The sequence below is a fragment of the Salmo salar genome, chromosome 20 (genome assembly GCF_965601325.2).
Source record: "Salmo salar chromosome 20, fSalSal1, whole genome shotgun sequence".
Taxonomy (NCBI): Eukaryota; Metazoa; Chordata; class Actinopteri; order Salmoniformes; family Salmonidae; genus Salmo; species Salmo salar.
Genome location: NC_138310.1, coordinates 14,288,794 through 14,312,835, shown reverse-complemented (window position 1 = coordinate 14,312,835; position 24,042 = coordinate 14,288,794). Strand labels below are relative to the sequence as shown.

Below are 24,042 nucleotides of genomic sequence, written 5' to 3'. Positions count from 1 at the left end.
TACTTGGGCATGGTGGGGTGCTGCAGATCTGGGCCCATGTACGTTGAGGGTCCTAGTGCGACCTGCTGAATTACGCCACTGGTCTGAATGCTACTTTCTGTTATTTTTTTATTTTTTTATCAATTTGCACAAATTTCTAAAAACATGTTTTTCACTTTATCATTATGGGGTATTGTGTGTAGATTAATGAGGATTCTTTTTATTTAATCCATTTTAGAATAAGGCTGTAACATAACAAAATGTGGAAAAGTCAAGGGGTCTGAATACTCTCCAAATGCACTGTATAGCTTAACAAGAAACTCATTCTAAAACAGTGAAATATAGAAATGTAATCAATTATAAATTACATGACCCTTCCCTGGATTAGTTTTAAAAAACACTAATCCCTCCCCTTGACTGAATTTAAAAAAGCATGACCCTCCCCCATTTTCCTCCAGGTAACCATTTGGTAAATTACGAACCATCCTTTACAGACAGTTGCCTTACAACTAATTGTATGTTGAATAAAACATTTTTACAGTGTAGAGGGCTACTACAAAACGTCAGACTTCATGTGAGAAGTTTTCCATGTACACCATTCATTGGGCAGTTCTACTTCAATCATCTTCTATGGCAATACTACACATACAATATACTTCATCCTACTGTGCTTTACTGCAACAAATAAGTTCTGCCCTTGCCAAGAATAATTTTATCATGAAACAACACAATGCCTATTCTACGATGTTGAACGTATTTTCTTTGAAATTATGTGGACACAACGTTGATTCAACCAATGTGTGCCAGTGGGAAGTGTCCTTTGGTCCTACATTTGTAAATCGTCAGCTGTTTGCATTGAGCTTTAAATAGTAAATACAAAAAAACTATTCAGGTCCAATGATAGTAAACAAGCATAAATCATATACTGTCATATAACGTGACATGATGAGTAATGAGGGCCAAAAACAAACTCAAAACCCTCTGTCTTCAATTAGATAAAACATTATACATATTTTTTGTGTGACTACTAACTAATCCCATGATGGCCTAATTATTACCATGACTAATACTGTATTATGTGACCAACGGAGGCCAGGAACAAACATCACAGAACTTGACCTCTTGAACCCAGAGTCAGTCATATAGAGAGATATGGCTCTGCCTCTGCCTGAACCCCCTCTCCGCTACATCCTAATAATACCAATCCCATCCAACCTCGGGATAAAATAATGTACCAAATGTTTCGTGAGACCAATTTTCTGGTAATTTCTATTCCCTACTAGCACGCATCTTTAACTTGGGAACACACAAAACACAAACAGGGCCAGCTCCGGCAGAAAAACCCATTTACTGATCTTCATGGAACTCAGACAAAGCTAAGTGGATTTTTCATTACCCATGTCTAATAGGGGAAGGAAAATTACAGCTGCAGGTATTAGTTTGGTTTGCTGATGTACATTTTTCCTCTAAAACGAAAGGACCAAAAGGGTATACTACACGTGGTACGAGCATTAGAGAAATGAGCACAATGTCTCCCCATGCGCCCACCACCACTCACCTGTAATTTGGGAACATACAAACTCGCTGGAGAACGAAAAGGCACTTTTTAACTCCTACCTTGATTATCTCCTTCAGACTGCAACAGAAAGATGTGGTGGGGCAGGGGGTGGTGTAAAATCAAGGAAAAAGCATTGCAAATGGCCTCTATTAGCACAGTCACTTTTCCTAAAACAGGAGAAAGATGCCTTGCTAGGACATATGTCTTTATTTTCTGAAGTTCAGACTATTTATTGAATATGACCTGTTACAGTACCAGATAGTTTATGTGTTATGAATAAGAAGAGTGTAGGGCATGAACAAGCTCTGTAGATCAAGGTATTTATGCATTAATACGGTATTGTTATTTAGCAGACATTCTATTAAAGTGATGAACAGTATACACATAGTATAGCCTAGACAAGGCCTGTGCGAGATTCAAACCCACCACCATGTTCTTGCAAGCACCACACGCCAACCATCTGAGCCTTTGTAATCATCTATGTATTCACTTTACAGAATGTATCGACATACAGTACCAGTCAAAAGTTTGGACACACCTACTTGTTCAAGGGTTTTTCTTTATTTGAACTATTTTCTACATTGTAGAAGACATCAAAACTATTAAATAACACATATGGAATCATGTAGTAACCAAAAAAGTGTTAAACAAATCAAAATATATATTACATTTGAGATTCTTCAAAGTAGCCACCCTTTGCCTTGATGACAGCTTTGCACACTCTTTGCATTCTCTCAACCAGCTTCACCTGGAATGCTTTTCCAATAGTCTTGAAGAAGTTCCCACATATGGTGAGCACTTGTTGGATGCTTTTCCATCACTCTGCGGTCAAACTCATCCCAAACCATCTCATTTGGGTTGAGGTCAGGTGATTGTGGATGCCAGGTCATCTGATGCAGCACTCCATCACTCTCCTTCTTGGTCAAATAGCCCTTACACATCCTGGAGCTGTGTTGGGTCATTGTCCTGTTGAAAAACAAATGGTAGTCCCACTAAGCTCAAACCAGATGGAATAGCATATCGCTACAGAATGCTGTGGTAGCCATGCTGGTTAAGTGTGCCTTGAATTCTAAATAAATCAGACAGTGTCACCAGCAAAGCACCTCCACACCATCACACCACCTCCTCCATGCTTCACGGTGGGAACAACACATGCGGAGATCATCCGTTCACCTACTCTGCCTATCACGAAGACATGGCAGTTGGAACCAAAAATCTCAAATTTGAACACATCAGACCAAAGGACAGATTTCCACCGGTCTAATATCCATTGCTCGTGGACCAAGCAAGTCCCTTATTCTTATTGTTGTCCTTGTGTACTGGTTTCTTTGCAGCAATTCAACCAGGAAGGCCTGGTTCACAGTCTCCTCTGAACAGTTGATGTTGAGATGTGTCTGTGAAGCATTTATTTGGTCTGCAATTTCTGAGGCTGGTAACTCTAATGAACTTATCCTCTGCAGCAGAGGTAACTCTGGGTCTTCCAAGAGTGTGCAAAGCTGTCATCAAGGCAAAGGCTGGCTACTTGTAAGAATCTAAATTCTAAAATATATTTTGATTTCTTTAACACTTTTTTGGTTACTACATGATTCAATGTGTTATTTCATAGTTTTGATGTCTTCACTATTATTCTACAATGTCGAAAATAGTAAAAATTAAGAAAAACCCTTGAATGAGTGCTACTGTATACAATTTCAGCCATGTAATGCACCCACCCACCCAAACCCGTCTCCTACTTATGCAGATAATTCACCAGGCCTATAGGTTCTCACTACCCTGTACAACACGCTTTCCACTGTGGGCACAGTCATTAACTCATAACAGGCTAATGACATGCAGTGCAGGTTCCTAATTTTGATGTTGAAACTGATTAGGGCTTAATGAAGTCAGATGAATGCATGTGGATGTGTGTGGACAACACGGAATAGCAATAAGCAAAGGCTGACTATTACTCCGTTTTTTTTTACGGGGGAACAGAGCGGATTCCCCATGGCCTGAGCATCACTCCACTACTCACAGAAAAAATGCAGGAATTCTTCAGCGGTAAATGACCGAAAATGTGTCATTGTGTAGTAGCTACTAAACTGTAGTAAAGGCCGAACTGTGAAAAGTAATTCTGAGTATAGAGGATAAAAAGTAAATCATTAACTCAGATTTGTTTACATCAAAATTGTAGAATAAAATACTGTCATACATTAGCAACAGTTACTGTAATCAATCATCAGTGAGAGACAATATACACCAGTAGACCTACTATCAAAAACTGAAGCCTTCCTTCTTAAACATACTGTATTTTCATACTGTAATAAGCTCTTGTTTCTTTACACACACAAAAAGCTCATTTCAGAATTCAGAATCATTTTAACAAAAACGTTTTTTTTTCTTCAAATTCCGCATTCCAAAAATGTTTTAATCAAGAGTAGCCTAATGGCTGCATGAATTAACATAACAACAGAGGTCTCGTAAAGCACACTTGACAGTGGATTCAGGGCCAGACAGAGCTTTAAACCCACTTACAGCCAAGGCAGTCACAACCCCAAATTCCCCAGAGCCCAGTCATCAAAGTCCTCCACAGTCCACATCCCAGAGTCCTCCAGCCCGTGCCTACCTTTCACTCAGTTCTCCTCTGTGACTGCATCAACCTTGAGGACCACAGCCTTCATGTCAGCAGGGTCCAACCTCAGAGTCATTACACAGCACATGTCCACCAGGCCCTGCTAACACGCCTTCATCCCTGCGTCCATCTGGGCCAGGTCCAGCTTCTTGGCCACTGAAAACCCCAGCAGGCCCGTCAGAACCTGGTCTGAAAGGTCCATGTCCATGTAACCAGTTCCGTCCGAAATGGAAGCACTGACCCACCACTCCACCTTACTGCATTTGAGGTTCCCTTGCAGGGTGACAATGAAGGCTTTCACATGCACCTCGCTCACTCACTCCAGCACGCCCAAGGGGCTCGCACCCTATTGCAGCAAACACAGGTAGGTAAACGGAGGTGAATCAAGCATCACAATCGTCACACTCTCCGCAAAGGGTCGGCTTGTTCCCTGTTCTCTGACACAGGTACTATCCAGTCTAGGCTCCTGTCTGGAAGCTTTTAGCTCAGGTGGAAAGAAGCAGTCCATGTCATCGTCTAAAGGTTGTCCCTTTGATTGTCTTTCCTGTTGTTTGGCTGTTGGATTGGTCTCTCCTGGAAAATCACATTGTCAAGCTCATCCAGAGGAAGGTAATCAGTCCTCATCTGTGATGTCCACCATGTCCAGCTCAAGGGCCTCGTGGCATGAAGGGCTTCCGAGTGCAGAATCTGCAAGACTTTCAAAGCACAGGCTCTGCAGCAAGGCATTTATGTAAGAGGCGGAGGATGCCTCACTGCGGGTTCCATAACAACTCTCCAGGCTGGGTTCCACCCTCCACTCCACCTGCCCCTGCTGGGCCTCCAGGCTAGCCAGCAGCTCTGAGTCATCTGGTTCCTGGTTGTCAGCCTCCTGGTTACCTGGTAGGGATGTGCTGGACTTCTGCCCAATCATATGGTCAAGTGCCACAAAGAGGGAAATAGGCAAATTACAGTTGACCGAGAATAAAGTCGCACGGCTGGCACTTAACCCTAACCCGGGTATAATTTGTGGAACGTATCAACAGGAATCTGTTCCAAAAACGTTGTAAATAACAAGGTTGCCAACAAATAACGCATACAAAGTTGTATAGAGGCAGAATACGATACCGGGTAGGGCGTGGGCTAATTAATTAAGTTTTTCACTCACCGTGTTTATTCCGAAAAATGTCTGTCCTCACTCTGGTAGCCTATTGACAAACATTAAGAATAAGCTACGTGGTGAGTTGTTGCCTATTCGGCAGCTATTTAGCTAATGTTAGGTGAATTGATCATGTTACTTTGTATGCGTTTGTTGCCAAGCTTGTACTTTACGAAGTTTTTGGAACAGATTCTTGTTAGAACATTCCACCAATTATACCCACCCCAAGCAAGTTAATGTTTCCGATATTTTTGGACTACCAAACAACTATTGATTTAGAACCATGGAGTTACTGCAAGTCGCAAAGAAAACAGGAGCTGCCTCCACTATTCCAGCACCTTTTCAACATCAACATCATCAAATCACCTATTCTGTCCACCATTCTGATTTGTTTGTTTGTTTGTGTATGTGTATGTGTGTGTGTGTGTGTGTGTGTGTGTGTGTGTGTGTGTGTGTGTGTGTGTGTGTGTGTGTGTGTGTGTGTGTTTGTGCAAGTAGAAAAAAACACCCTACTTATAGAGAAATGCTAATGCCATACTCCCATCTTTCATGTTGACGAAAAGGTCTATGACTCATACAGTACAAGCTTTAATTTTTTGTTGTCCTAGGCCACCTGGCTAAAATGCTTGCTTGCTAGCCTAACTTCTTTGATGGCCAACGTTAGCTAGTTAACTTTAGCCTTCTACATCTAGCTACATGTTGACCTTTCATCCTCTCAATCCAGGGTCACAATGTACCGTATGAATTTATGGTGGGATCAGAATCGCCATTACAATCATTGGCCAGTACGGAGAATTAAGTAAAACCACAAGTCCAAACCCCTATCCCCATCTATGGCTAATTTGGGAAAAAGACCATTTTAACTAGGTAGCTAGCCATCAGAGGACAACACCTTTTTTTGGTGCTCCAGGACTATTCACAGTTGAGCTCCCTCAGTTTAGCTCAATGCTGATTGGCTATTGTTTTCTACTTTTTTTAATCAAGTGAGGCCAAATGCTTGCTGACTTCCCTTGCATTCAATGCTATGGGCGGCAACAATGTCATACTCTTCATGACCAGATAGAATCAGATAAATGGCCTTACACATGACATACAGAGACCGAAAGGCACTGTTTCGCTCGGATGCTGTCTCCAGTGAGATACATTCAGCCTCTTGTGAATTGAAGGAAAATTCTGAAAACACCAAGATGAAATATACATTATTTAAAAAAAATGTTGGTGTCATTTTTGGTGTAAGACTGGCTTCCCTTGGCACCCATGAATACACGCCACTGCTTAGAAGTAGTTTTCACATGCAAACTTCAAAAGTCTGAACTCAGAATCTAATATGCTTCCCAAAGATAACACGGTCGAGGTCGTAGAACGTTTATTTTGATTGGCGATTTTCTGCATTTATCAGTGCCATCAGGTAGTAGGCTGATTTCAGTTGTGTCCATATAGCAGTATTATTAGGGACATTGTTCTTCTTGCAAAGCATATATACGTTTTAATCGAACTATTATATTGTGTGCATGTAACCGTACTCATTGAGTGATCGTCATAAACCTTAATTTACGTTACAATGGTTTGGATTCGTTCTGTAGAATTGTAGCTATCTGCCCCAAACTACAAGTACAGCTACTTTCGCTGGGCGAATCGCCAAGGCGCCAAAAGTTGGAGGCATGGAGAGTCAAAATGTTTGTGAAGTACTAAGGTTCCCATAATCATTTTTGGACTTCACGCGAAACACACTAAATATGTGATATATCTACATGTTACAAAGATGATAGCATTCGCTAGCTACAACCCTATATGAACATAGCTAGTAAGTATTTACATTATGATCAAGACTGAAAGTAAAGGACTGCTGCACGTGAACCAAACTATTTCGGTACGGAAGATTGGTGGGGACACAACAATATCTTCAGACCCGCCTCCATTATGTGAGTGACAGATGAGTTATCCAATTATTGCTATTTATTTACAATTCAAGGTCTATTTCCACCAATCGAAGCAGCTACCTCTTTCTTCAGATACACACATGATGTCTTAGCCATTTTTGTGCTTGCGTTCTTCCTCAGCGAAGGGTCGAAAAGGAGTAGCAACGATACACGGTGTAGCGCAGGTCTGTTTTACACACATTTCGATGCATCTCTGCAACGAATACATCCGTCATTACATGTTGATGCGATGGTATAAGCAAAAACATTTGAAAGCATTCGCGTATCTAGCTACACCATTTCCAACTAAAGTAGCTGGTTAATTATTGTAGTTAGCGATCCAGTGTTGCAGGCTAGCTAGCATAGCTTACACGGCTAAATTTAGAAATGTATCAAGTGTAATTAGATATGGCTTTCAGAGCTTTATTCCAACGTTATACGATTGTGTTTCTTGTCCCTAACTAACGTTAACTACACTAGCTACATATTACTGTAGCAGTCCAACAGCTAACGTCGTTGGGTAACGTTAATTGGTTACGTTAACATTAGCTACCTAACAACTGAAGCTAGTTACCTTAACTAGCCAGCCATTTTTACTAAATACTTTAACCAGCTGAATGAACTAAGTAGCTTCCCAATATGCTAGCGAGCTATTTTTCTCGTATACACAAGAGAACTAATAGCTAGCGAACGTTAGTTGTTTTCTTAAACCGTGTGCGCACATATGGCCTAGGCAGCCGATAGTGGGCGCCATAATTCGCCACGGCACTGTCGTCTAGGACTGCTGTGCACTCCCTGTCTATGCTCCTGTCCCCGGTAGACCATCCCGTAGACAAAGCATCCTCCATTCAGGTTCGAAAGGCATCATTTCCCTCAACTAGGAGAGCCGCCGGGGGGGGGGGGAAGTAAAATGTGTTGTCTTAATAAAACTTGATTTTCCACCACCATTTTCTGACAATTTAGGATGTGGTACACCCTTGGCTGAACGTGGTGTGCAACGTCCTAAACTAAACGTGTTTGATTACAGTAAGACTACACATTTTTCCCGGCGGCTCGCTATTAAAAATGGTAAGGAGGGGAAGTGATGCCTTGCAGCTTGAATGGAGGATGTTTTATTTACGAGCCGGTCCACGGGGGACACGGGTGTATTAACGGGAATGCACATCAACCCTAGACGATCATTGGATCAACGCTGTAGGCTAGCTCACACCATTAATCCCAAAATAATGCCCGATGAGCAAATGTATGATTGTAGCTAGCTATTTGTTTAATTACGATCAAGATAATTATCCGTGCGAGGTGATTCTGAGATGAGCCCTCGTTGCATTGTCATTTTGTCCCGACTCAGATATCATTGTGCCAGGTCGTATTATCAAATAAATCTGCTTTGTAACTTCACTCATGCATTGACTTTCTTTAGATTAATAATGTGCATCAATTCAGTATGTGTGTCATCTGGTCGCCTTCAGAATGGTATTAAAGCTCAGGGGCATATTAATTAAGCCAATTCTACTGCAAAATGTTTTTTAAACGAGACAGGGAGGGAACATACCTAAATATGTCCAATAGAAATTCTAATTTTGCTCTGTTTGCTTCTTAAATGGTTTTCGTAATGAATATGGCCAGTTCAAGATAATACATTCATTTGAATCAATGCTGTTTATGCACCATTTATTACAATTTTATAATCGTAGCAGTGTGTTATACGATTGTTCTTGGGTAGATTTGTTTTAATGCCGCTAACCAACCTTTGCCTTTTTTCAGTAGGTTCGCAGCTGCTCTGAGACTTTGTTTTGTTCCGCCCATAACACGCCCATCTTCTCACCATAAATAGTGGTAAGTGTTGGTCACCAGTCCAGTCTCTCTCCTCTGTCGTACTTTGTTTCGTCAGTTCTGAAAACCCCAAACCCTGCTCTCATCGCTTTCCCTCGACCATGTCCATCCACAGCCAGTCAGACAGAGGTGCCCGCTCCTCTCTCCCCGCTGTTACCTGCTCCCAGGACCGAGGTGCCTGCCCTACCCAGCCCGGTGTAAGCCGACAATGGAGACAGAAATTGAGCATCAAGAAAAAGAGACCTCATTCAGCAACACAGAGACAAACGGTGAGTTGTAATCCTTTTGTGTGTTAATTAAATAAGTGTAACTAACCTAGAAAATGAATAAGAACAGTGTAGTTATTTTTTTATAATTTTAAGTGGCGTGGTGCAAGGTTTATGCCCTTCTGTGTTTAATACTTACTAATAATCAATGTCTGGTTGAAAATATAAACATTTAGATTCCTAAATTGTAGCTGCCAGATATGTGCCAAAAAAAAGTGCAGAGCAGACAGTGTAGTGAGGTAGCCATATCTATTGCATCTATACTGTTTTAATATGTAAGGGCAATGAGTGGGCTATTAGTATTACATGTGTATAATTTCTACATCAACTGAATGCAGATCCAGAGAACGTGTGTGTGTGCGCGTGCACGTGCGTGCAGGGCTCCAGACTAACATTTTCCACTGGTGACACTAACTTTTTCAGTTGGTGGCACCAGCCTATGATTTGGTTGCACCATCGTTTTTTAGAAAAACATAGTCATAATCACCTTCAAGTCATTCACAGTGCTTTAGACAGTGTAATAGACTACAGAGCTGGTAGGCTATTCAAGAAACAAGTTGTCTATTTAACATGTCCAAGTAGGAATGCATTATTGAATATATTTTGATGTGCTACCTAATCCATTGATTGTCATGAATTGTGGGTTGACAGTAGGGTATTGTAATATTTTACTGTTAAAATAGGGCTCCAGAATTGTCTGAATTTTGTTGTTCAATTGAGATGAATTTGTCTGTGTTTATGTCCACTCATTTATTTTGGGCTAATTCACCACATGAGGAAGTGAACTCAAAACACATTGGCAATACTGAACTAAAATATAAACACAACATGTAAAGTGTTGGTCCGATTTCTCATGAGCTGAAATAAAGATCCTAGAAATGTTCCATACACACAAAACGCTTATTTAGCTCAAATGTTGTGCACACATTTGTTTACATCCCTGTTAGTGAGCATTTCTCTTTGCCAAGATAATCCATCCACCTGACAGAAGTGGCATATCAAGAAGCTGATTAAATAGCATGATCATTACACAGGTGCACCTTGTGCTGGGACAATAAAAGGCTACTCTATAATTGGCAGGTTTGTCACATAAAACAATGCCACAGATGTCAAAGGTTTTGAGGGAGCGCGCAATTGGCATGTTGACTGCAAGAATGTCCAACAGAACTGTTGCCAGAGAATTGAATGTTAATTTCTCTACCATAAGCCACCTCCAATGCCGTTTTAGAGAATGTAGCAGTACATCCAACTGCAGACCAAGTGTAACCACGCCAGCCCAGGACCACCTCATCTGACATATTCACCTGCGGATCGTCTGAAGATGGGGGGGGCTGAGGAACATTTCTGTCTTCAATAAAGCCCTTTTGTGGCAAAAAAACTAATTCTGATTGGCTGGGCCTGGCTCCCCATGGCTGCGCCCCTGCCCAGTCGTGATGTCCATAGATTAGGGCCTACGGAATTCATTTCAATTGACTGATTTTCTTCTGTGAATTGTACTCAGTAAAATCGTATACATTTTTGCATGTTGCGAGTATATTTTTGTTCAGTATAGATTATTAACACTAAATCTAATGCCTACTGCTAGTAGTCATGTATTAATCTAACAGTACATTTAATGTCCTCATGCTTGGTAAAGTAGCCACAGCAGCCATTATAGAATGGCATGTTGCGCTGAACAACAAAGGAGCTGATTGGCTGACACTGCCATTCCAAAATGCCAGCGGTGGCTACTGATAGCTAGCATGAGAACAAAAAGGGATGTTTTCTGGAAAAACTAGTAGTATTTCAATCTTCTCAAGGTATCAATTGGGATGTAATACAGCGGCACATCCCATCCCTGCGTTGAGGTATGTTTCTGACCCATATCTCGCGCTGGCTCCGCGGTGTCTTAATCTAACCATGATTGCATTCCAACCCCAGTGCAGCTCAGTGTAAAACAGGCTTAATGGTTGGGTCGGAATCTGCTGGCTACTATTGAGCTCAATGTAAAATGCTGAGAATTAGAACTTATACCCACATGAAGCTGAACATCCTCTCCAACAGTTTCAACAGTAGGTGCTTCCAAAGCTGTGTTTTACCTGCAAATTGGATTTTGAAATGTTATACAATCAGAACCCTCCTTTTTTTTGTGTGGGGGAGAGCACATCAAGGGAAAGGAAGAGAGATTGGCTCACTCATCACAGCAGCCGGGTCCAGTGAAACAGTTACTACGAAACTTGCATGAAGGGAATCATGAGGATAATGCACTTTACTGTTTGACCAAATTGTGGTTTTAGCTCCTGAAAAAATAGGACTTTTTAAACTTTTCATTGAGGTGACCAGCTCACTCGCATGTGACCAATAAAAAAATGTAACTTGCGAAGTCAAAAGGTTGAAAAATAGTGTGTGAGAAAGATTACTCTGTTTTTCTTTCACAGGTAAGCGTCCCGCAGAGGACGCGGAGGAAGAGCAGTCCTTTAAGCGCTCCAGGAACACAGACGACATGGTGGAGCTCCGCATTCTCCTGCAGAGCAAAGTCAGTCCGCTTTCTCTTCCTCATTCACAATCCCCTGCCTACCTTCAACAGCCACAATCTCCTCTGTGACTTATCCTTCTATGTAGCCTATCTTTTTCCCCCTCCCCAGTTATTTATTTAACCTTTATTTGACCACATCTATGGAGGTTAAGAGCTTCTTTTTTTTTTTTTTTTTTTTTTTTTTATCTACCCATGGTTCCATGTCTGATTTAATGCGGTCAAAATCAGTTTCGATTATGTAGTATGTAGATGATGTCTGAGGATTTTTTTTTACTTTGTTATATCACAATAAGCTCGGTATCACATTACTTTTTTTTCCCGGTTCAGAATGCAGGAGCAGTGATTGGGAAGGGTGGTAAAAACATCAAATCCCTGCGCACAGACGTGAGTACATTTACACCACTCTTTTTGTCTGGGAATTTACAGTACCCCCTTCCATGGTTGTACTTTGGGAGTGTCTGATTTGACTAGTTTGTATGCAAATGTTGAGGCAATCTAAGTTGGTAGGTTGGGCTTAAGAAAATGGGTCTGTTAACTATGGTTGGGGGAAGTAAAGCTGTGAGGTTGTTGGGTAACTGTTGGGTAAATGCTGGGATATGATGTGTATTGAGAACTGCTCTACACCTGTTGTGGTATCATCAATCGAAAGTGTAATGTCTTTTATCAAAATGCCCCCCCCCCACCCCCACTAATCAATACGAAACCCATGGCCTTGTTAGCTCAAATGTATTTCTGTTTGCGTAATGAATACTGCTGTTACTACCAGGCATCGCACCGCTAAGACTTTCATTAATACTTGAGTGGGCCCAGTGTATTTTAGGGTGGAGCTGTTATAGCACCCGACACCAATTCATCCTCTAGGAAATGTCTCGTGTATATAAACAGCCTGGCCAATTCTCAACTCATTTCATGTCATTACCTCTCTCTTTCTCCACCTTCCATCATTCTCCACTCTTCTCCCTCTCTCCTCTACCGCTATCCCTCTTTCTTATCTCCCTCTCTACATCTCCCCCTCCTTTTCTGACCCCATTCTACCCCCAACTATTTCTCTCTACCTGAATACCTTTGTCTCATCTTCCATCTCCTGTTCTTTAAAAAAAACAAAAAACATTCTGAGAGAATATCACAATGAAGAATATTAGCCTGTATTAAAATGTATTCCTCTTCCCCCTCCCTCTTCCCTCTCCTGTTTTTTATTTTTGTTTATTTTTGCCCACTTCCTCTGTTGCCCATGTTCTGGATCGCCCCTCCTGCGCCCGCCCACCTGACACCCTGGCTGGCCCTGCCCATAATCGTGCCCCTCCCTAAATGGGCGCCTTACTTCATTGACATCTGTGTGCTCGAATGGCCCTGGCCCCTGCCCATGACACGCCCACGGCCCTTGCAGTTCAATGCCAGTGTGTCAGTCCCAGACAGCAGTGGGCCTGAGCGGTATGTCCCTAAGCTCCTCCCTCTCACTGCCTGACTTCAGAAAATAAACAAACAAACCTGCCTCTGTTCCTGTGACAAACATGTCAACTTTTGTTCAGTGACAGTATTATAAGCCTCTGTTTTCAGTGAGGGTTTCAACAAATACTTTAAACCTGCCTCTGTTCTAGTGACGGTATTTCAACATTCTATATTTTATTTCAATGATAGTATCTCTCCCTTCAACGTTCCTCACCTCCCTCCTTCCCCTCTCAGAGTTGGTGTACTGGTCTGTTTTAGCTTCTCACATTCCCCTCCTACCATCTTCCTCGTCCTTGTTACCACAGATCTTTTTTAGGGGGTGGTGGGTTTGGACCACTATAAGTACGTAAGACTGTTATTCCAGGCAGAGCAGCTAGGGTTCAAGTGTTGTATGTCTTTTTCCCTTCTTTACTCTCCATATTACCTTTGCCATAGTTGGAACTGTTGAAAGTGAACTTATTTGTCACCTCATCCCGCACCTGTCGCTCCTCCTTGCCTTCCCTCAACATCCTCCTGTCCAATGGTGGGAGCATAACTCACTGTGACCCTGCCATCTCTCACCCATCTTTAAGTTTACTTTAAACTGTTCCTTGTTTAATTATTTTGATTAGCATAGTGTACTACTGTCATGTTTTTATTGACCTTTCGTTCTTTTTTTGTTTAGTTTTTTTCTCCCATGTTGTGCTACAGTCCAATTGCTTTAGTGCTCTGGCAGCAGGCCCCATCGGTGCAAACCGCCCCCAAACCTTTCCTTCCTTACCCCCCCCCCCCCCCCCCCCCCCCCCCCTTCCAGGGGTCACTAAAACACACCTGCTTTCTTTGGGTTCCTTTTACCTGTTTTTTTTTATTTTTATTGTTGTGGTCTTCTTTGTCAGACACACTGAGGGGGTTAATTTGTGTATTTATGGATACCTGCTGATATGTTATAGATATAAATTGATTATGGGGTATTCTGTCCTTTTATTCCTCTGTTGTGATTTGAATGGGGTGTGCACATAGAACCAGAATTACTACATATGGCCGCTGGTCCACTCATCACAGAACATTGACTTGAATGGGAATGTCCATTCTAGTAATTCTATTTCTATGGGACTGTACCACAACAGCTACCCGGTTAACCCCCACGGCTGGGACCGGATGAAAGGGAGGGGTCTTCATTTATTGTCAGATGTTATGGTTGAAGTTCTGCTGAGGGAGAGTTGACCTTGGTTTTGAAATACTGTTTCTTTCCTCTCTAACACTTGGTCACCATTTGATTGGTCCCCCTGGGAATATCCTGCGCTGTGATTGGTGGCTCTAAAGCATTCTGAGCATCAGTGCTGAAATCGAGACCGTGGGAGAGATCCTGCTCAAGATCATCCCTACTCTGGAGGAGGTGAGCCTGTGGTTGGAGATGAGGGAGAATGAGACCAGCATTATGGCTGCCTATAATTTTCAGTTATAGTCCTGAGTGGTACCTACTAGATATTGAGTGTGCAGATAAAAGAAAACATAGCATTTCCAATGGGATATAGATATAAAATGCTAAAGTTTTACCCCCCTCCCACTAGTACCAACAGTACAATGGGATGGACTTTGACTGTGAGCTGAGGCTGCTGATCCACCAGAGCCTGGCAGGTAGCATCATTGGTGTGAAGGGAGCCAAGATCAAAGAGTTACGAGAGGTACAGTTATGCGCTGTGAACTACTCCCATTCTTATCTCCTCACCTGGGTCATGTCCAGTACGTACAAAAATGGGATAACATTTTAAAATACTTGATGGGCCTACTACCTGAACTTGTCCAATAAGAATGCAAATGTTTTACTGTCATTTAGAGCTTATTGAAGGTGACCCTGATTCAATCTTTTTCTGTGGGTTCTTCTCAGTCATATGGCCTTGCTTTGTCTAATTTGACCTGTGTTGACTCTTGACTGTTGTAGAACACCCAGACCAGCATCAAGCTGTTCCAGGAATGCTGTCCCCAGTCCACGGACCGCGTGGTTCTGGTCGGCGGCAAGTCTGAGCGCGTCGTTGAGTGCATCAAGATCATGCTGGAGCTCATCGCTGAGGTTGGTGCTCTTATCGAACCGTTGGTTCTGTTGTCGAACCATTTGACTGAGCTGTAAATACCACAGCCAGCCGGCTGTAGAAATGATGTGTGATCCTATCCCCGTCAGGCTCCCATAAAAGGGCGCGCCCAGCCCTACGACCCCAACTTCTACGACGAGACATACGACTACGGCGGCTTCACCGTGATGTTTGAGGAGCGCGGGGGTGGCGGCGGCCGGCGCCCCTTGGGGGGCTTCCACATGCGAGGGGGACGAGGTGGCGGAGGTTTTGACCGAGGGCCCTCTGGACGAGGGGGTCGAGGGGGGCCCATGCCCCCCGCCCGCAGGGACTACGAGGAGATGAGCCCCCGCCGTGGACCCCCGCCTCCCCACCCAGTGAGAGGGGGGAGGGGTGAGAGTCGTGGCCGCAACCTGGCCCCACCACACAGAGGAGGAGGGTAAGAGAGCTTCACCATCGCTCATTTCCATTTCTTTTTCCAAACATCTCTTTCTGTCCATTTTGCTTTGTCTACATCAGTTTGTGCTCAAAAGTGCAGGGACATATGGTCTTTCATTCATAGTGTGTGTGGGCTCGTGTGTGTTCCATTTCCACGTTGTTTGCAGAGATGACCAGTACTCCTATGACTCCTATCGGGGCAATGCAGATGCCAGACCCAAGTAAGTCCTTTTCCAGCCTTGTAGGCCACTGGTCTGGAGTCAGTGAGTACGGTTACATGCAACAAAATGCCATTATTGTGGATATTCAGATTAATATAATAGTTTGATTAAAACGTTACACACAGTACCAGTCAAAAGTTTGGACATGCCTACTCATTTCAGGGTTTTTCTTTATGTTTACTATATTATAGATGATTCCATATGTTATTTAATAGTTTTGATGTCTTCACTATTATTCTACAATGTAAAAAATAAAGAGAAACCCTGGAATGAGTAGGTGTGTCTAAACTCATGACTGGTACTATACTTTGCAAGAAGGATTTCTGTAATAATACTGTTTACATGAACACATCTGAACTCAGGGTCGTTGATGCCACTCTGATAAATGCAGAAAATCAGCAATCAAAATAAACATTCTACCATGTTGTTTTTTGTGACGCATATTTTCGGAGTTTATATAACGTTTCAATGTGAACTACTTTTAAGACTCGTACGTTCAGTTGTTTACGAACTCCCTTCACTCGCTCTGAAGATGGAGGCTCGCTTGGCTGGTACATGCGCAGAACAAATGCACTGCCGATTTTGAAGGTCTTCACATGTCCTAATAATTTGAAGGATTGCTCAGAAAACCAGGTGTTTTAATCGGCTTATACTTACTTCGATTTTGACTTCATGCAAATTAAGATAAGCAGAGTAAGGTTTTAACATGACTACTGCATAATCTGCCTACTGCCATAATCGGTTTAATATTGAATTACTACTTTGCATGTCAACGTCCTCAGTCGGTGCTGTAGTCAGTCAGTCTCGCCTGAGTCTGTTCCTCTGATTACTGGCCTCATCAGTGTTTCAGCCCTGCCATTTGCCTGTCAACACCGCTTACTTTTGTGTTCTACATGGGTCTGTGAATGTGTGTGGTTTGACTTGGATCGGAGAGCTGCTGAAAAGCCCTCTGCCTTGTCAATGTTTTTCTCAAGTCAGACTTTCATTTTCTCTGTCTTTCTCTTAGCAGTGACAGAAGAGGGAGACCAGGAGATCGCTATGGCGATAACATGGTTAGTGACCCTTAACTAAATGCATGCTACTGTCGTCTTGGTATCTATTGGCTGAAGCATCATACGCTGAAACAATTGTTGGTCTTTCCTAGACAGTGATTGTAATTGCCTGATAATAACCTCATCGCCATGGCCACAGCTAACCCCACTATAAAACCCAACAACACCTTTACCACTAACATGTAATAAACATTACTTTACCATAGTTAACCATATGACCAAACCATAAGCACAGGTAATGGGTAACTTCAGTAATAATTGCCCATACCACCATGACCACTACCATCAACGTAATCATGGGGGGGGGCTGTGGTTGCTAGGTGTTAATAATAATGCTTTGTTGACAGACTGGTAGGTTATCTTTGAGAGCTGGCAGGATGCTGCCTCCAGTTGCTCAGCAACTGATTTTTGAATCGCTTGTTGCCCTGGTGACTGAGCCGCTGAATAGCAGGTGAAAGCTGTGGCGTGAGTGGCTGATGGATGCAAGCGGAGAAGGGGGCAGGGGTCTCCAGCATCAAATAGGGGCTTTTGTACGAACTGGCCTCAACCCTGACTTGATCGGAGGGATCGATAGTTACATATCACAATATTATATTGATACTTTGACTCCAAGTGACGCTATTTAATTTTACGCTACCTTGTTGCTAAACTCCGCAGTTTTTTGATTCTATAGCATGTTCTCCATCTTCTTTTTAAATAGTGAGCCAATATGTTTTCAGCACTTATTTCCATGACTAATCAAAAATGTATTTTCTAATGCTCCGGTCTCTCTGCACCAGACTTACAGTGAGCCATATGTTTGGACATCAAATCGCAGTATCGAATCGCTATACATATAGAATTGTGAGAATCAATACATAATGTATCGGCACCTAAGTATCGAGTTAATATATCTTGAGGTCCCTGCCCTAATCCTGATCATGCAAGGCCGGGGTTGCATGCATCCATGAGTGTTTACAACAGATCACAAGGAAATGTGTGTTTAACCCTGCTCTCCCTCTCTTTTCTCTTTCTCCAGGGTGGGGGTGGATATGGTGAGTTGTTCCGTTCTTCCAATGTGGTTCTGTCTGAGTTCAGTTTGTCATGCTGTCTCCATGGCACAATATTTCATTTGTAAAGCGCATATAAAAACAAATGTATTTATAAAGCCCTTCTTACATCAGCTGATACCTCAAAGTGCTGTACAGAAACCCAGCCAAAAACCCCAAACAGCAAGCAATGCAGGTGTAGAAGCACGGTGGCTAAGAAAAACTCCCTAGAAAGGCCAGAACCTAGGAAGAAACCTAGAGAGGAACCAGGCTATGAGGCGTGGCCAGTCCTTTTCTGGCTGTGCCGGGTGGAGATTATAACAGAACATGGCCAAGATGTTCAAATGTTCATAGATGACCAGCAGGGTCAAATAATAATAATCACAGTTGTCGAGGGTGCAACAGGTCAGCACCTCAGGAGTAAATGTCAGTTGGCTTTTCATAGCCGATCATTCAGAGTATCTCTACTGCTCCTGCTGTCTCTAGAGAGTTGAAAACAGCAGGTCTGGGACAGGTAGCACGTCCGGTGAACAGGTCAGGGTTCCATAGCCGCAGGCAGAACAGTTGAAACTGGAGCAGCAGCACAGCCAGGTGGACTGGGGACAGCAAGGAGTCATCAGGCCAGGTGGTCCTGAGGCATGGTCCTAGGGCTCAGGTCCTCCGAGAGGGGGAGAAAGAAAGAGGGAATTAGAGAGAGCATACTTAAATTCACACAGGACACCGGATAAGACAGGAGAAATACTCCAGATATAATATATATCATATCCCATTCGCAATGCATATCAGGTAGAAAACAAAACACAAACAAAATTCAACGACAAAATATAAAAAAGTAGAATAATTTCAATACATTAAACCATTACCTGCTAATACAAAAAATATAGACTGTAAACAGATTAAGCAATCAAAGATTAAAAGGTAGGCCTTTTAAATGTGTTTTAAACAAGGAAATGGAAGCTGCCTGCGTTCCAGACCTCAGGAGCCACACGTGAGAAGGCCCTATTACCCGTGCTGAACAGGTTTGTGACCAGGCAATTTGAGTCTGGTTATCGTAGCGGTGTGCTGGGGAATAGTTCTCTAGAATTTGGCATATGCATCACCCTTGAGGGCCTTTTAAGGTGAGCAGTAGAATCTTAAATGTGATCCTGTATTGAACAGGAAGCCAATGGAGGTTGAGTAAAGCAGGGTGATGTGAGTTTTTTTGTGTAGTTTGTGAGCGCATCCTGGCAGCTGCATTCTGGATCATCTGGAGTTGACAGGAGCCTTACTGTCAGCAGTGCCGAGATGTTACCAAGGCATGCGCAAGCTTCTCAGCATCCACAGTGAACAAGACCTGATTCAAGGTGGAAATATTACACTTTTTGTTGCGTTATGTGTGCTTCAAACAAGAGGCTAGAGTCCAAAATTACACAGGTTCTGGCAGTGGGGGAAGCTGTGATGGCGTCATCATCCAGAGGAAGGGAGAATGTGCTCATTTTGCTCTGTGTACTCTTAGAGCAAATAAACACAAGCTCTGTTTTGCTTTTGGAAGTTCAACTGCATCCATCTCTTGATTGCATCTAGACAGTCTGTTAGTTTGGTTGTTAGTCTGACTTGTCCTCACGTATGTGCAAAAATTCAACTTTAGTCCAAATCTCCGTATAAGTATACCGTGTGGCAGTGTATGTGTGTATAGAGAACAGGAGTGGCCCCATAGCAGAGCCCTGGGGGACTCCTTGAGTGACTGTGGCAGGGTTGGATCACAAATTCTTGTCTGTAAGTCAGGAGCTAAACCACAGGAGTGATGTGCCAGAGAATCCAAGCTAGTTCGTAAGTCTGCTGATGATCGCATGATTCTCTGTGACAAAGGCTGCTGTGATTTCCAAAAGTAAAAAGATGCTAGTGTCTTCATCAGCTGTCATCAACAAGTCATGTGTAACTTTTACCAGGGCTGTCTCTGTACTGTGCTGTACATGGAAGCCGGACTGGAAGGGTTCATGGAGATTGTTGGTTGAAAGGTAGTTCTGTAGCTGTATTGAGACCACATGTTCAAAGGACCTTTGACTGAAAAGGCTAGGTTGGAAACAGTGGTGGGAAAAGTACCCAATTGTCATATTTGAGTAAAAGCAAAGATATGTTAATAGAAAATGACCGAAGTAAAAGTGAGTCACTCAGTCAAATTCTACTTGAGTAAAAGTCTAAAGGTATTTTAAATATACTTAAGTATAAATCATTTCAAATTTCTTATATTAAGCAAACCAGATGGCACCATTTTCTTTTTTTAAATTACATATAGCCAGGGGCACACTCACAACACTCAGACATAATTTACAAACAAAGCATTTGTGTTTAGTTAATCCGCCAGATCAGAGGCAGTAGGGATGACCAGGGATGTTATCTTTAAAAGTGTGAGTTTGACAGTTTTCCTGTCCTGCTAAGCATTCAAAATGTAAGGAGTACTTTTACATGTCAGGGAAAATGTATGGAGTAAAAAGTACATTATTTTCTTTAGGAATGTAATGAAGTAAAAGTTGTCAAAAAAAAATAGGAAAGTACAGATACCAAAAAAACTACATAAGTTGTGCTTGAAAGTATTTTTACTTAAGTACTTTACACAACTGGTTGGAAATTGGTCTGTAATTTCCAGGTTTTTTCCAGATTTGTATAATGGAGGCAGTTTTCAGGGAATTAGGCACAGTGCCTGAATTAAGTAATTTATGATTTTGGTTATAGTTAGACTGAGAAGAGTGAGGCAGGATTTTGCTTTGGGAATAGGGTCGAAGGGGCAGGTAGTTGACCTCATATTTTGGACAATTTCAGAGACCGTTGTTGGGCTTGTTCTTGAAAATGTGTTGAAACTGCAGCTAGTAGGCTCAGTATAAAGCATAGGGGCACATCCCAAGCAAGGGGTAGTTTGTGCAGTGCACTACTTCATTTTGAATTGGAAAAAATCAAGAAAACTGTTGCATTGCTCGATGGAGGGGGTAGAGGAGGAGTTATCTGGGGGTTTACATTTCTTTTAGGACAGAAAATAGCATTCTGGGGTTTCCCCTCACAATTTGCAATGAGACTGGTATAGTCTAACTTGCGTGCAGTGTTCAGTACCTCTGTATGCAATCTGATGATATAGCAGGGCTTGGGCATGCCTAGTTGGGTTTGTTTTCCTCCTTCTTTCCAGTTTACGGCGAGCAGCTTTCATAGAACGTAGAGGGCTAGTGGTTCTCCGGTGTATGTTATAGAACCTGATTTCAGCTGGTCTGCTCTATAAGGCTACACATTTTATTGTTGTTTTTATTTGGGCAGGATAGAGTCTCTTTTACAAGGGAACCCTGCATGACTGACAATTACACAATCAAGGAAGCATAGGATATAATACTCAACAGCCTGGAGTATATTGTTTTGCACCAGTGTACTTGTCGACTATCTTTGTTTTGTCATTTCGACTGTTTATTGGAAGATCATCTTTGAAACGTGTTGGCCTGCTCTATATCAGGTTGGTAAATATGTGTTTGTTTATGGTACCAGTCTGCTCTGGATGTGTACATTTTAAAAACCTTTCCCTAACTGTAGATCTATTTTCTCTCTCGCCTTTCAAACAGATAACAACTCTTCCTGGGACTCCTATCAGTCTGGTGAGTCTGTAGAAGCACGTCCCACAGCTTGGTATTCAGTATGTTGTTAGGTTATGGTGATGTTAATAGAGTCTAAACACTTCCTCAAGCTGTTTCTCTGATCTCTCCTTGTGTGTATGTCACTGTATGCGCCGTGTGTGTTAGGTGGACGCGGTTCCTATAATGATATGGGAGGGCCAGTCATCACCACACAAGTGACGATCCCGAAAGATGTGTGTATAAGCAGAAGAGGGGGGACTCCCCCATTACCTCTCTCGAACACACCCACACACTATGTTCTCATACAGAGCAATGGCTCGGCCTGTCTCGCCCACCATGGCCTATGAAACCCTTACGCAACATTCACACGCACACACAGAACACACTTTTCCTGTGTTTTCACACTGTTGTGCATGACATTCAGTTGACCCTGGTGTTTTCTACAGCTGGCCGGCTCCATCATTGGTAAGGGAGGTCAGAGGATCAAGCAGATCCGGCATGAGTCTGGCGCCTCCATTAAGATCGACGAGCCACTGGAGGGTTCTGAGGATCGCATCATCACCATCAGCGGCACCCAGGACCAGATCCAAAACGCTCAGTACCTATTGCAGAATAGGCAAGTTCTGGACGCCCTCTGAGTGAATAGTTTCATGTCTGCCTTTTCTATACCTTCCTGTTTTTATAGCCACATTTTGATCTCAAATATATGTATGTGTAGATGTATATTTTTCTACCTCCTTTTAATCTCTTATTATATTTCTCTGTCTGCTGCTGATGTTTACTAACCTCTCTCCTCCCGTGCAATGTGAAAGTAGTTTGAGCTTCTTCTTGTGAAATGGCTGTATTAAAATCTGTACACAATACTTGTACAAGTATTATCATATTAATACAAAACTGTAGGTCAATATTTGTTTGATGTGTTAATCATTCAACATGTCAGATTTTTAGAAGAAAATGATTGGTGAAATGTTTGGTTTTATGACCCAAGAGCCTTTTCGGTGTGAAGCAGGGAGTGGACTTCTTCCCTGCCTGTTGCTGTGTGGAAGACTAGTGATTTTGTTGTTTTTAGTTAGATGAATCGACAACAAATCACAGTCTGCCAAACGGCACAGGCTCCTCCTCTTCTGTCTCCCCGGCAACCGTCAGCGTGTCTCATTGCGCAGATGCTGAAGTGCTAATGCTGCCTCGTAGCCATGGTGACTAACCTTGTCTCCCTTCCTCCTCCTCCCCCAGCGCACTGCACCTGCTCGGACACCAGGACTAACCCTCGCCTCCGACTAGGCCCGCATCACGTGCTCTCTCCCTGTCTCAGACTCTCCCAACTCCCTCTCCCACCCCCAACCCCTCTATATATCTTTATTGACTCCTGTGAATTTTCTTTTTCTTTTTACTCTTTCAGTGTGAAGCAGTACTCTGGTCAGTTCCTCTAAACAAGGAGACTCAGATTGAAGCAAATCCCTCCCATCCCCATCTTATTGTCCCAGTTTGTGGGCATTTTGTTAATTTTTTTTAAGGTCCAACATTCCTATGTTAAATGTAGACGTTCTGCATTTTTTGTGTAGTTCTCTACTCCATCTCTTGTATTTGTATAAAAAAAAATAAAAAAAAACATTTGTCAAAATATTTGGAGTCTCCTGACAGACAAGTGAACATTATCTTTATTTTTGGATGGGTTGATTTCTATGGTGTGTTTGTCAGTAGAGTACGACTGTCCCGTCTTTGTGTTCTCTTTGTCTGTATTGGAGTTTTTCACACACACCCCTTACCACCACTCAGTGCAACATGCAGAATGTACGCCTTTTTTTTTTTAAAGGAACGTTTTATGATTTTAAAAAATAAATGTAGGAAATTGTAATTTTGTCATGTTTTTCATTGTAATGAAATGTTTCAGGATGTATCGGGGTGACATGGGGATTATACACAAGTATTCTTATTATTCATCACATTTCCTGGCTGTACACTTTTGTAGGACTGTTTTTGAGTCTTGGTGATAGTGTCATGCCATAAAGCCTGCTCTATTAGCCATGCTAAACAGTCCTTATTTGGGACATGATAATATGGCTACAAGCAATACTTGGTGTATGCATCTCCTAGGGGGTTAGGCTTTTCTACTAGAATCCATTTTTTTTTAAATAAATAAAGATTGAAACGTCTGTAGGTTCTTGGCTAAGTCTTATGGAGATCCTGCTTAGTAATGTTCTTGATGTAGCCAATGTCCCACTGACATTCCTGTGACCCCCTAGGTCAAAGAAATACTTCAGCCTAGCCTGACCCATGCCCTGCTGTAGAGAAAATTGCTGTCTTTTTATTTTATTTAACTAGGCAAGTCAGTTAAGCACAAATTCTTATTTACAATGACGACCTACCAAAAGACAGAAGGCCTGCTGCGGGGACGGGGGC

The 24,042-nt window shown here is 42.4% G+C and overlaps 1 protein-coding gene across 4 annotated transcripts; it reads left to right on the top strand.

Annotated features, from left to right (window-relative positions):
* Window positions 1-7,253: 7,253 nt before the first annotated feature.
* LOC106580094 (heterogeneous nuclear ribonucleoprotein K) lies at window positions 7,254-23,795 on the top strand. Of its 4 annotated transcripts, none has more exons than XM_014160741.3 (17): window positions 7,254-7,387; window positions 8,970-9,038; window positions 9,151-9,304; window positions 11,719-11,816; window positions 12,144-12,200; window positions 13,204-13,247; window positions 14,568-14,640; window positions 14,816-14,929; window positions 15,187-15,315; window positions 15,424-15,752; window positions 15,919-15,972; window positions 16,982-17,024; window positions 18,043-18,058; window positions 21,631-21,663; window positions 21,808-21,875; window positions 22,089-22,258; window positions 22,876-23,795. In XM_014160741.3, the coding sequence occupies exons 3-17, from the start codon at window positions 9,244-9,246 to the stop codon at window positions 22,904-22,906; spliced, it is 1,320 nt and encodes a 439-aa protein (XP_014016216.1). In that variant the 5' UTR covers window positions 7,254-7,387; window positions 8,970-9,038; window positions 9,151-9,243; the 3' UTR covers window positions 22,907-23,795. The 4 variants fall into 4 exon arrangements, with proteins under 4 accessions (XP_014016216.1, XP_014016214.1, XP_014016217.1 ...); XM_014160739.3 differs by having other exon boundaries at window positions 16,979-17,024; XM_014160740.3 differs by having other exon boundaries at window positions 7,280-7,387; window positions 8,967-9,038; window positions 16,979-17,024.
* Window positions 23,796-24,042: the final 247 nt, after the last annotated feature.

What these genes read in the sequence shown, in the direction of transcription:
- LOC106580094 (XM_014160739.3), top strand. Translation starts at nt 9,244, where the DNA reads ATGGAGACAGAAATTGAGCATCAAGAAAAAGAGACCTCATTCAGCAAC. An exon ending in TCAAATCCCTGCGCACAGAC is followed by an intron (nt 12,201 to 13,203) that starts GTGAGTACATTT and finishes CGGCCCTTGCAG; the next exon opens with TTCAATGCCAGTGTGTCAGT. An exon ending in AATGCAGATGCCAGACCCAA is followed by an intron (nt 15,973 to 16,978) that starts GTAAGTCCTTTT and finishes TCTTTCTCTTAG; the next exon opens with CAGTGACAGAAGAGGGAGAC.